Source organism: Periplaneta americana, chromosome 5 (assembly GCF_040183065.1).
Source record: "Periplaneta americana isolate PAMFEO1 chromosome 5, P.americana_PAMFEO1_priV1, whole genome shotgun sequence".
Lineage (NCBI taxonomy): Eukaryota > Metazoa > Arthropoda > Insecta > Blattodea > Blattidae > Periplaneta > Periplaneta americana.
In genome coordinates, this window is record NC_091121.1 from 178,120,803 (window position 1) to 178,135,409 (window position 14,607).

At 34.0% G+C, this 14,607-nt stretch overlaps 1 protein-coding gene across 7 annotated transcripts in view; it reads left to right on the forward strand.

Annotated features, from left to right (window-relative positions):
- Positions 1 to 14,607, forward strand: part of LOC138700302 (uncharacterized) — a 507,020-nt gene that overhangs the window by 232,388 nt on the left and 260,025 nt on the right. For all 7 annotated transcript variants that reach the window (XM_069826822.1, XM_069826826.1, XM_069826824.1 and 4 more), the window contains 2 exons: positions 462 to 659; positions 9,156 to 9,466. In XM_069826822.1, coding sequence (XP_069682923.1) covers positions 462 to 659; positions 9,156 to 9,466 — 509 coding nt within the window. The remainder of the gene's footprint in view (positions 1 to 461; positions 660 to 9,155; positions 9,467 to 14,607) is intronic.

Consider the following 14,607-nt stretch of genomic DNA (forward strand, 5'->3'; position numbering starts at 1 on the left):
GCATCTTGATTACACTACTTTTAACATTATATCACTTCGGAAAACGTATTATTTGACTTTCTTGTGTTAAATGTTAAACATTTGACACAAGAAATACGTTTTCCGAAGACTATTTCTTTTCGCTTACAGTCTGAAACCATAGGAATTAATAAGAACACAATTATTTTAATGCTCACAGTACCGATATCAACTTTTATTTAATTTCAACTGCAAGTCCGTTTCAATAAAATGAACATGGTCATTTGCTAGTTTTTCGAAACAGGAGTGTCTTAAATCATCCTCGGATCTTTAAGTCTCGATCTAAACATTCAGTGGTCTTCCTTTAGGTCTTGTTAGATTCTTTGTTATATGTCTTTATTTACAGTTATTCCATATAACACATACAGTCTACAGGAATTTTAGACATTTTGGTAAATGCATTAATGAAAATCGTTGTACTGAATAGAATACTTGCTTCACAGGTTTCTCCCTACTCCCGAATAGACTGTCACAAGCTACCCTCACGGGTAGGGGCAGTGAGGGAGTAGGGCATGAGAAGCTCAATCAAACATGGCCTCAACCATCTTCAGGACGCCACTCCCCCCGGATCCCAAAGAGAAAATCATCAAAGAGGGGCAGAAGAATTCTCGAACCATTAAATGGACCAAACCCTCATGATGGTAAAATCTATATCATTAATTTATTGTTTTTATTTATTATCTACATAAGTTGGTAATGAAATGTTACCTGTAATATGTTAATTACGATAACTAGCCTACATGTAAGTTACTTCTATTTAATATTATGGGCTTTTATTTAGAGTAGAAATTTAATAAGGTACTTGCAAACTAATTGCTCATGAACTAAAATATATCACAAAATGTATTACTGCCAAATTTCAACTTAAGTTTAATATGAATATCTTAAAATCAATAAAGTTTGCATACTTCCAATCTGTAATGAGTTTTGGAAATATTCTGAAGAAATTCTACAGATAGTAACAGTATAACCTATTTCTTCTACAAAAAAAAAGAAAAAAAAAAAGAGTAATTGAGGACCGTTTTTGCAAAACTTGCTATACCTTGACCAAAACTACTTCCGACTTGACAGCTTATAGAGAAGGGGGAGCAATGTTGTCATGTTGTCCATCTTTCGTGTAAGCAAGCGCGCTGCCGATAGAGTGCAGTAATGAACGGCTGAAATACATTTCTAACCAATTTGTTGAACACTAGGCATTAAAATTTGTGTACATTATTATTTTTATTAGACTATAATAATAGAATAATAATACTAATAATAATAATTAGTTGTAGTAGTAGTAGTAGTAGTAGTAGTAGTAGTAGTAGTTGTACCGGTATTCTTCAATGTAAATATCGTTAGAAAAGGGTCGAAAGGACTGTAAACTGTAAAAACAGTTTTAATTTAATACGAAGCCTCTACTTTTATGAGTGTCGGTATTCTTCAATGTAATATTGTTAGAAAGGCGTTGAAAAAATTGTAAACTGTAAAAATATTTATAATTAAAAATCTGCACGGCCTTTTTCTTTTTAAATATTGGTGACAGTGATCTTATTAATTTTAACACAAGCAACAGTTCTCATTACGACTTGCGCCAAAGGTAAAAGAGGCCCGCCATTATCTTTTCTCCTGTCAAAATACTCTCTTACATAACACACCATCTCTCCCTTTAACGGGACACTTTGTCCAATATTCTTTATTCTCCGCCTGCCTTTCCTTCCTTCCGACATTGCACAAGTCAACTATTTAAAAACTCTAGCAGAAACTAGAAAACACACACTCCACCAATGACAACGAAGATAATAGTGTAATATAATTTAAACACAATAATTATCGATACACTAAAACAATAATACAACTAAATAATATTTTTAATTCACACAAAGCACGCGTTAACCAGCCAACTCAGTCATTCCGGCCACTGTATTCACCACTAGGCCCTGGTATTCACGTGCAACTTGTAAACATAGACAAGGCAACACCGTCCCGTTACCATGGTTACGTGTCTCTTGTGATTGGTTGATTTGAATGGTTGCCATGGTAACATGCTAAAGGCGCCATTTGTCAGGTCGGAAATTGTTTTGGACACACCATAACAGCAAAATTTGCAAAATTGAGATTTTGATGGATATGTTAACATAAGGCAGACCTCTACATGATGTTCAAGGCGTCTTAGTAAAATTGGGTTATTTCTCTAAATTGTAGTGTGTCAAAGTGTGATCGTTTTTTTTTTCAAAACTTTCTTTCTGCTATAGGTGAGAGTTACAGCAAAACTTGCTTACTATAGTGTTTTGTCTCTGCTGCAAAATTTAATTTTTTCAGTTAGCAAATTTTGCAAAAACGGCCCTCAATTAGAATAATAGTAGGTGCCAAATATAGGGAATCATGTAGGACTATTTTCAAAATGTTACAAATAATGCCCATGGCTTGTCAGTATATTTTTTAATTAATAAACTTCCTCGTACGTAATCGTGAAAACTTTGTAACTAATGCAACAGTTCATAGCATAAATACTCGTAAATAAATTGCTTTCTTACTCCATCTATCGTGCTATCAAAAAGGAATGCGTTATATGGCGGTAAAAATTTTTAATAGCTTCCCAATGGATATAAAAAATGAAACTCAAAACTTAAGATTATTTAGGGCCAAATTAAAGAAATACCTAATTTCTCACGCATTCTATTCTGTAGGTGAATTCATGACATTCAACAACAGTGCATGAATATTTCTGTCTTGTATTAAGTATCGATACTAACCCCTTATGGTGTACTAGTATATTATAAAGCCCTGCCAGTGCAGGTGTTACGTGCTGTCTCTTCTCACTTCATAGATCTCTTGGATATGGAACAACAAGTTTTGATGGAGAAATCATTGCAATAAGTGAAAGTCTCAGGAATCTTCTATGCCACATCAATGAATTTAAGAATGAAGTTATATTGTCAGACTCCAAAGCAGCTATTCTATCAATAGTCTCTAAACACACACCTTCATCTCAAACAGCAGAAATAACTAAAATGCTCTCTCAATTAATATCACTCAATAAAAGAATTGTATTCCAATGGATACCATCCCATTGTGGAATCCTGGGAAACGAGAATGTGGATGCATTAGCAAAGAAGGGCAGCACTGCTACTTACACACCTGTTACTAAATCTACGTATTAGGCTACTCTGTGAAAAGATTTATTAAATCTACACACTTAGATTTCAACAAACAAAATTTGATAACATAATCTCAAGGGAAAAAATGGAACTCTCTACATCATAATCCACAGTTAATTCCCGATTTACCACGAAAATCGTCTGTAGCTGCATTTAGATTGGCAACAGGCATGACTGTTTGGCCAAACACCTGCATAGAATTGGAATATATCAGTCCCCTAACTGTCCATTGTGCAACTCAAACCAAGAAATGGATTCGGAACACCTCAAAATCTGTGCTTCAGTGGCTGACCATGATATCTTTGAAAAATATTGGAGTGCAAGAGGTCAAATGATTTTATTGTCAAATGCCTGGCATTAGAAAACAACAACAACATAATATATTTCAACTAGACTGTGACTATGAATTAAGACTATGTACCGGTAGTACTATTAAATTTTTTTGACATGTTCCATCATATTCAAGCTGTGGAGCAATGTATGAATACCATGGAATGTAAATAAATACTGTACAATACAATACAATCTTCACAAAGAACTGAATAACAGAAAACTTGCTTGAAGACGAACGTAGTAAATTGAAATTAGTTTCTTAAATTCCATGTACAGTATACGATTCGATTCACAGACTGATTGTCCAGTAACATTTCGCCCACAGTGTGTATGTCCACCATAAATTTTCGTCCAGTTGAGATTTTAGTCCAGAGCAATTGTATGTTCATAACAACTTTGTCCACCTATTTATGTCAACTTATCAAAATTGTCCACTATATGATTTCGTCCACCAAACTGAAAAGTCCTCAAACATTTTTGTCCATTTTATATGGTACTGAATTATATTGAGCTATTTTATTTCAATCATATACAATGCAATTAACCAAAAATTTTATTTTGAAAGCAAATAAAGAAAGATTTAAACAATATACTGGCTGTGTTAATTATTTTGTACTTCCTTTTCAGCCCTCTTTTTGGTATTGTACAATTTTAATCTGCAGATAGTTGATGGAATGCAAATATAAATCGAGCACATTTTTTTTCTGTTGACAGTACGTAATAATGAATTTCTTTCTGGTAAATTCACTAGTATTTTCTGATCTTCTGTAGCTTAAATTTCTTCCCTTATTACAGCTGAGGGAGGTTCATTTGGGTGTTGTTCGGCCCTTTTTTAATTTCTGCCACAACTCGCATCAACTTCAGCTCTATTACTAACATGTGTGTGCTTACCTTCCTTAAATACATAGATACGAGCATGTACCATTACAGTATATTCCTATTTGTGACACAATAGGCATTGCATATATCACAATTTTCGCACCACCATTATGATCGGTCTCCATTTTTGCTGAATGAGTGGAAGTGATATAATTATGTAATTACTTGTTATAAACTATTTTATCCCTGCCTTTAGACGAAGAAAATAAATATTCATTATAATGCCTTTGAAACTGTACTGTATAAATTTGATTTCTAATTAAGAGTTCTGGCACAGAGATTAAATTGTATTTCACTACCATGGAAACCATAAGAAAGCACATTAATAATGGTGAGAGTTCTGGCACAGAGATTAAATTCTATTTCACTACCATGGAAACCATAAGAAATCACATTAATAATGATGAGAGTTCTGGCACAGAGATTAAATTGTATTTCACTACCATGGAAATCATAAGAAAGCACATTAATAATGATGAGAGTTCTGGCACAGAGATTAAATTGTATTTCACTACCATGGAAATCATAAGAAAGCACATTAATAATGATGAGAGTTCTGGCACAGAGATTAAATTGTATTTCACTACCATGGAAATCATAAGAAAGCACATTAATAATGATGAGAGTTCTGGCACAGAGATTAAATTGGATTTCACTACCATGGAAATCATAAGAAAGCACATTAATAATGATGAGAGTTCTGGCACAGAGATTAAATTGTATTTCACTACCATGGAAATCATAAGAAAGCACATTAATAATGATGAGAGTTCTGGCACAGAGATTAAATTGGATTTCACTACCATGGAAATCATAAGAAAGCACATTAATAATGATGAGAGTTCTGGCACAGAGATTAAATTGGATTTCACTACCATGGAAATCATAAGAAAGCACATTAATAATGATGAGAGTTCTGGCACAGAGATTAAATTGTATTTCACTACCATGGAAATCATAAGAAAGCACATTAATAATGATGAGAGTTCTGGCACAGAGATTAAATTGGATTTCACTACCATGGAAATCATAAGAAAGCACATTAATAATGATGAGAGTTCTGGCACAGAGATTAAATTGGATTTCACTACCATGGAAATCATAAGAAAGCACATTAATAATGATGAGAGTTCTGGCACAGAGATTAAATTGGATTTCACTACCATGGAAATCATAAGAAAGCACATTAATAATGATGAGAGTTCTGGCACAGAGATTAAATTGTATTTCACTACCATGGAAATCATAAGAAAGCACATTAATAATGATGAGAGTTCTGGCACAGAGATTAAATTGGATTTCACTACCATGGAAATCATAAGAAAGCACATTAATAATGATGAGAGTTCTGGCACAGAGATTAAATTGTATTTCACTACCATGGAAATCATAAGAAAGCACATTAATAATGATGAGAGTTCTGGCACAGAGATTAAATTGTATTTCACTACCATGGAAATCATAAGAAAGCACATTAATAATGATGAGAGTTCTGGCACAGAGATTAAATTGGATTTCACTACCATGGAAATCATAAGAAAGCACATTAATAATGATGAGAGTTCTGGCACAGAGATTAAATTGTATTTCACTACCATGGAAATCATAAGAAAGCACATTAATAATGATGAGAGTTCTGGCACAGAGATTAAATTGTATTTCACTACCATGGAAATCATAAGAAAGCACATTAATAATGATGAGAGTTCTGGCACAGAGATTAAATTGGATTTCACTACCATGGAAATCATAAGAAAGCACATTAATAATGATGAGAGTTCTGGCACAGAGATTAAATTGTATTTCACTACCATGGAAATCATAAGAAAGCACATTAATAATGATGAGAGTTCTGGCACAGAGATTAAATTGGATTTCACTACCATGGAAATCATAAGAAAGCACATTAATAATGATGAGAGTTCTGGCACAGAGATTAAATTGTATTTCACTACCATGGAAATCATAAGAAAGCACATTAATAATGATGAGAGTTCTGGCACAGAGATTAAATTGTATTTCACTACCATGGAAATCATAAGAAAGCACATTAATAATGATGAGAGTTCTGGCACAGAGATTAAATTGTATTTCACTACCATGGAAACCATAAGAAAGCACATCAATAAGATGAAATTGTTTACTATTAACTGCAATTTAGCTTGTCTTGTATTTAGTTGTATGGACAACATTTTAAATAGACTTTTATAAAAGAAAATGGATAGGAAAAATGTGGACCAAAGAAAATGGATAAAATATTTGTGGACCTATGATATTAATGGACAATACTGAAAATGGACGAATCCTTTATGGACAAAAAATAGTGAACGAAATGTCCGTGTTCCAAATGAAGACAGGCTATAATATGACTGTGGACAATATAAAGTGGACAAATTGACCTGGAGCATCTGATTCTAATCTACAAATTTGAAGAGGTCCAGCCAGAGAACAATCAGGTGACTACTTTGATGCCGAGAAGATTCTGTGTTGGAAATTTTTATTCAATTACTTCAGTTTCTGCCCTATTCCTCTTCGACCATTACTCTATTTCCACCAAAATACGAAAATAGCATGATTTTCACATATGTCATCCTATTCGTCTACTTATATAAATGGCTCCATAGAAATTCATGACAGCTCAACTTTTTTCATAGTAATCTCTTCACAGTATTCTTCTTCTTTCTATTATCCTCTTCAGTTTCCTCCTGCTCTGCATTTTCCTCCTATTTCCCCTCTTTTCTTTCATTTTCTTTCCATTTTTCTCGTTCTCCTCCTCCTTGCCCATGTCCTCTTCCATTTTTTCTTGCCCTTTTCCCACATTCACCTTCTTTTCATCATACTCTTTCTTGATGTCCTTCGTTTCATCTTTTTTTTAATTCTCTTCATTATCCTTGTCATCGTCTTCTTCTTATGTTTACTATGTTAACAATTATCTTGACCTATTTTTCTTTCATTGCTCTTTGCATCACATTCACTATAGTTTTTATTCTAACCACTTCATAATATTTTAAAATCATGATATGGTAGCGATGCATATTTTATTCTAATACTCTCAACACTATCAATAAATTTTAGAAGTAATGAAGGAGTTGCTATTATCTTCAGCGCCATCATCATCATCATCATCATCAACATTAAATATGCATATTTTCAATAAATTTTGTATGTAATCCTTGTTAATTTTTAATCTTTATTGTTTTCAGTTTGAGGGTTCTTTTTAAAAATTTTTTAACTTTTTGCAATATGTAATATGGATTTATTAACCATATATATAGATATCCACGCATTAGTCTGATGATGCCCGTAATAAGGGCGAAAATGGTCACTAAGATGTATTAGCAAAAATAACTTTGTTGAAAGTTCAGGATAACACAGAAGGTTTGGAATTGAACGGGTTACATCAGCTACTTGTTTATGCGAATGACGTGAATATGTTAGGAGAAAATCCACAAACGATTACGGAAAACGCGGAAATTCTACTTGAAGCAAGTAAAGCTATAGGGTTGGAAGTAAATCCCGAAAAGAATAAGTATATGATTATGTCTCGTGATCAGAATATTGTACGAAATGGAACTATAAAAATTGGAGATTTATCCTTCGAAGAGGTGGAAAAATTCAAATATCTTGGAGCAACAGTAACATATAAATGACACTCGGGAGGAAATTAAACGCAGAATAAATATGGGAAATGCCTGTTATTATTCGGTTGAGAAGCTTTTGTCATCTAGTCTGCTGTCAAAAAATCTGAAAGTTAGAATTTATAAAACAGTTATATTACCAGTTGTTCTGTATGGTTGTGAAACTTGGACTCTCACTTTGAGAGAGGAACAGAGATTGAGGATGTTTGAGAATAAGGTTCTTAGGAAAATATTTGGGGCTAAGAGGGATGAAGTTACAGGAAAATGGAGAAAGTTACACAACGCAGAGCTGGACGCATTGTATTCTTCACCTGACATAATTAGGAACATAAATTCAGACATTTGAGATGGGCAGGGCATGTAGTACGTATGGGCGAATCTATAAATGCATATAGAGTGTTAGTTGGGAGGCCGGAGGGAAAAAGACCTTTGGGGAGGCCGAGACGTAGATGGGAAGATAATATTAAAATGGATTTGAGGGAGGTGGGATATGATGGTAGAGACTGGATTAATCTTGCTCAGGATAGGGACCAATGGCGGGCTTATGTGAGGGCGGCAATGAACCTCCAGGTTTCTTAAAAGCCAGTAAGTAAGTAAGTAACTTTGTTGATATTTTGCTGTAATAAACAAGTCAAAGACGGAAATACCAAAACTTTACATGTTTGTATTATCATTATAATTTATCACTTTTCATGTTCTGTGGATGAATATAATACTGTATATTAACAAAATGTATCCAATAGTTAGGAGAAATCATTGTATACTGTAGAGGCAGACGGATAAGCAGTAAGAGAGATGGTCTACCAGGAATTTTTTTTCCCAAATATGTGGGATATTGAAAATATTTTATTCCATTGTATATTTCGAGACTGAAATTCTAAGTCTGGTGATCACTTTAAACAAATCTTTTTCAGTTGCACAATAATATATGTAGGGGTTTTTCTCTATATCTTAAAAACTACTGATTTCTGCATAGGAATAGTGAATAGTTTATTTTTTCAGGCGATTTTCTATTTTTTTTTTCGATCTTAATCTATTTCTTAAAATTTTCTTTCATTAATTGTTGTATGAAGAGTAAAGTGAATCTGTTGGACACACTTTGTGAGATATATTTGGTGTGTAAATTCCATTATATTTGCCTCTGCAGGTACTAGTTCACAAAGAGGACCATCACCTGGGAGAAAAGTTTCCCCTGCTCGCAGAGGAACATCCCCAGCACCAAGAGCAGTGTCGCCCATGCCTAGGGCGGTGTCCCCTATTCCAAGATCTGTATCTCCAATGCCGAAGGCAGTGTCTCCTGTGCCAAGAGGCGTTTCCCCTGCAGCGAGGGGGGTGTCTCCAATGCGAATGGGGGTGAATTCAGGTGGTCGACACAAGATACCACCGTTGTTGTCTCCTCGGAAAAAGAAGGACCGGGTTGTGGACAGTGGCTTCATTATAGCTGATATCAGGAATGATGTAAGTGGATCGATTCTTAATTTTATTACTTACAAAATTTTATATGATGATATAATGTAAAGAGATAAGTTTGGAAGTAAATCCCGAAAAGACAAAGTATCAAATACCTGGGAGCAACAGTAACAAATATAAATGATACTCGGGAGGAAATTAAACACAGAATAAATATGGGAAATGCCTGTTATTATTCGGTTGAGAACCCTTTATCATCAAGTCTGCTGTCAAAAAATCTGAAAGTTAGAATTTATAAAACAGTTATATTACCGGTTGTTCTTTATGGTTGTGAAACTTGGACTCTCACTTTGAGAGAGGAACATAGGTTAAGGGTGTTTGAGAATAAGGTGCTTAGGAAAATATTTGGGGCTAAGAGGGATGAAGTTACAGGAGAATGGAGAAAGTTACACAACACAGAACTGCACGCATTGTATTCTTCACCTGGCATAATTAGGAACATTAAATACAGACGTTTGAGATGGGCAGGGCATGTAGCACGTATGGGCGAATCCAGAAATGCATATAGAGTGTTAGTTGGGAGGCCGGAGGGAAAAAGACCTTCAGGGAGGCCGAGACGTAGATGTGAAGATAATATTAAAATGGATTTGAGGGAGGTGGGATATGTTAATAGAGACTGGATTAATCTTGCTCAGGATAGGGACCAATGGCGGGCTTATGTGAGGGCGGCAATAAACCTTCGGGTTCTTTAAAAGCCAGTAAGTAAGTATGACAAGTCAAAGTTTGTGCCTAATCTAAAACTGGTCGGACTGTTTTTGCTCTGGTCTTCCACTACTTAATTTGTTGTTGTTTAATCAACTGTCCGAGGACAGGTTTGGATCTCACAAGTGATACTAACAAGGCACCACTTATGAGGCAACTAAGCTACGAGATAATAGGATGGGTTGGCCAGTTCCTTTTCCCATCCATTGCATACATCATCAACCAGATACATATTACACTAATCAGACTTCAGGTGTAACTTACACAAACAATTGAAAGGAATATGAAGTTCCTTAAGATAATTCCATGTGAATTTTGTAATAAAACTTCTACCGGTAGTGCCAAACAGCAAACCAATGACAGACCATTATTTAAGAGATAAGAAAGATGAGATGAGAAAGATAAGGTAGACAAGATTCATATATAGACTTCTTCTCAATATCAACTTCGGTGGCCTGATTTAGGTTGCTTTCTAAACAGATAGTAGGGTCAAGAAAAACTTGTTATTGTTGTTATTATTATTATTATTATTATTATTATTATTATTATTATTATTATTATTATGTTATTATTAATATTATGTTATTATCATTATTATTATAATTATATTTGTTATTATTATTATTATTATTATTATTATTATTATTATTATTATTATTACTATTATTTTAAATCCAGACGTTTGAGATGGGCAGGGCATGTAGCACGTATGGGCGAATCTAGAAATGCATATACAGTGTTAGTTGGGAGGCCGGAGGGAAAAAGACTTTTGGGAAGGCCGAGACATAGATGGGAAGATAATATTAAAATGGATTTGAGGGAGGTGGGATATGATGATAGAGACTGGATTAATCTTGCTGAAGATAGGGACCAATGGCGGGCTTATGTGAGGGCGGCAATGAACCTCTGGGTTCCTTAAAAGCCAGTAAGTAAGTAACTTATTATTATTATTATTATTATTATTATTATTATTATTATTATTATTATTATTATTATTATTATTAATCTGGTATGATATTTCTGAGAGACTGTTTTTATTATCTTTATGCAAAAAGTGTAAAGTGATTTAATACCTCATATTAAAAAATTACGTATTTATAATGACGATGGTCTGCAAAAAAAGAAGTATTTAAATTCTTGGATTTAATTAAATTTTAAATTATAAATTACAAAAAGTTGATATGATATTATTTGTCTCAGATTTTGAATTACCGAATTTTTTAGAGTAAAATTGAAAACATCAAGTATAATAAAATTTCAAGTTTTTCATTCTGTGAATACTTTTAGAAATGAGACCAGTAATACTAAAATATTATTTTGAATATACATTTTACATCCTATATCTTATTGAATACCGGTATTTGAATTGATACAAAGCTATATAATTTTAAAAGTAAACATTAAATGACATTTTATGGTAGGCCTACCTAGCTGATATCGTAAATGCATGGAAACATAATAATTAAATTCGAAAGAAAGGGACACATTGTACAATAATTGAAAGTAATTATTATAATGATATGCTAAACCTTTGGTTGTCATAGAAATACCAAAATGTGGGAAGTCATGATAAATAAAAATTCAGCTTGAATTTACTATCGTTTAAAAGTGAAGTTATTCTTTTATCGATGTGATTAAAAAAAGTATGTATAATTTTTTTAGTCTAACACACATCAGTCATGTGTTGTAAGTATTATTATAAAATGTTAATGAATACAAAAATGAATCTTTATTATAATGCAATTAAATAATAGATTTAGAGATACGTAGAAGTTGTAGACAATACTATATAAATTTTAGGCTTTCATGGTGACTGTGATCAGAATTAGGTTTTTGGGTATTCCATCGCGTTCTGGAACTTGATATTTCCAACGTTTCGAAACTACATAGAGATTCCATCATTAGGGCAAAAGGTAAGACCAAAAAGGTCGCCTACTCTGGTCTTACCTTTTGCCCTGATGATGGAACCTATATGTAGTTTCGAAACGGCCAACGGTGTATCTCAGGTGGTAGCACATTTGCATGCTGATCCGAGGTTCCACTTGGGCATGGGTTCGATTCCCGCTTGGGCTGATTATCTGGTTGGGTTTTTTCCGAGGTTTCTCTAAGAAAGTATATCGTGTAATAAACTGAAATAAATTCAGAAGCCAGTGATTGAATATGAGCACTACATTTACTATTTTCTGTAAGGTGAACACCAAAGAATTTTGTACCTGTATGTAAGCATCACAAAATCATCATAGAAACTTGGGGGTTTTTCTTTGTTTTTCAGACTTTTTAATTGCAGGTTATTTTCTGGTTGTTCACACTGTTGTGTTGTGTCTATTTCTATGTACGGTAGTAGCCTATTACAGCTTAGGTACCGTGTTCTTCTGTCACAATGATGACGTCATCTAGATGTACTGACTCATTCTGAGAATTATCCATAATAAAGATTTCCTTTTGTTCCCTCATGCGCTCTTCATTGGCTGTCTTGATCTCCATAAAAATAACTGGAGCTTGAACCTGCTTAACGTTTAAACAGACGTCACATCAGTGGCGGCTCGTGCCTTTCTTGAATGGGTGTTCACAAAAAAATATGAGTAATGAACACACTGATATATATTCTCGTATAGCTGAATCACACGTCAGAGATAAATGAGTTCTAATATGCGTGTACCAAATCTACCCATATAAACCAAAATTAAAACCGTTAAACAAGAGTAGAGTAAAATCAATTCATAGGACTCATCTTCATTGCCATTGTAGATGGTGTTGAAGATCTGGATTTATTTGTAGAGAAACTCCATGCGCCTAGTTTTGAGAGATGCAAACTTATCAATAACTTTATTATTGAAGTCTCTAATCTTATTAACAAGTTTTTTTTCCACTGCCAACATAGCCAATGTACTTAATCGGTCTTCTGTCATGGTGTTACGGAGGAATGTTATAATCCTCTTTTAATTTAACACTCTCACAATTTCACACACGTCCGTTTCCATACTTCAAATGTTACTGTTTCGACTCTCAATACGCACCAATGCAGCTTGTATTTTCCTTACTTTGCTGAACAAAAGACAACAGAATCAGCCCCCTCGCGTAATGGTATTTTGAAAAGAAAAAGTAAAGAGAGAAAACGAGGAAAGAGGGAGAAAGGAACAGGATGCCAGACCCAAGAGAGATGGAGCATCTCTCTTTCTCTGTCACTTGTACATTAAGACTTGTGCGAGCCAGAGCTATTGTAACCATTGTAACAAACCAGAAAAAATTCTCGCCTCAGGATATTCCACCCTGCTAGAGAAAAATTGTGCGAGCTGTTGTCAACCTGTCCAATGGAGATTTAAAGACACACATCACACGAACGGGATATTCTCTCGAGACCAAAAAAAAAAATGTAGGAATGTCATTGCACATTGGAAAGTAATAGGTACCGGTAATAATATTAATACAATAATACGTATGATTATTGTTGGTTTTTAAGGTGTTCACGTGCTCCTGTGCACATATAGAGGAACCGCCGCTGCATCACATAGGTCTTCACTAACATCTTCAGTACCGGTATTCATTTCACTCTCTTTAAACATATTTACCAGCTTAAGAAGGTTTTTATGACCGATATGACCAATTGTCAAATTTGCATTGTATTTCTAGTTTCTGTATTAGTCTACTGTCTAGAATTATTGATCTGTAATTTCCATCTTCTTTCCTAAAAGATTTTCTTCGTCATAATACTTATGGAACAAAACGAGGTGAAGAAGGAAATACAGGAATGGATGAGATGTAAATGAAAAGAATTCACTGATAACGAAAATCGTGAAAAAATGAGGTAAATATGTACCAGTATGTTAAAGAGCAACGGATCAGAAAAGTACTGAAATTCTCATGAAATTATTAAGGAACATACTTTTGTGTACCTTCTTTTAATAATTATGTCTTTATTTATCGAGTGACTCTTGTAATTATGGAAATTTTGAATTATATAAAATGGTGCGTTAGTTGTTGCCATGGTTCGTACTGATAGAGGATATTCTGTCTCATTGTGGCAATAAAATTCTTGCATTTCGAAACTAGTCAGCCAGGTAATTAAAAGTTAACACAATAAAGAAGTTGCAAGTTAATCAGTGATTATCTAAGTGTTAAAAGTGTATATAAAACAATGAACAATGAAGAAGTAAAATTCTTGGTTAAGATTGAAAATAACAGTACAATATAATTCGAAATTTTCTCGGGCTTCCAGCCAGGTCATAAGTTGGTGATCCACCGACGTTTCGAGGATGTTCATCTTCCTCATCTTCACAGCTCGCGTGGGCTGACGAAACGCCAGAGACCCACATCGAGGGCACACAAACTCTGTGTGACTTGAAATTGTGGTTTTCTGTTAACGTACACAGTGACATATATATTATGCATATCCAACCCTGAAGATGAGGAAGATGAACATCCTCGAA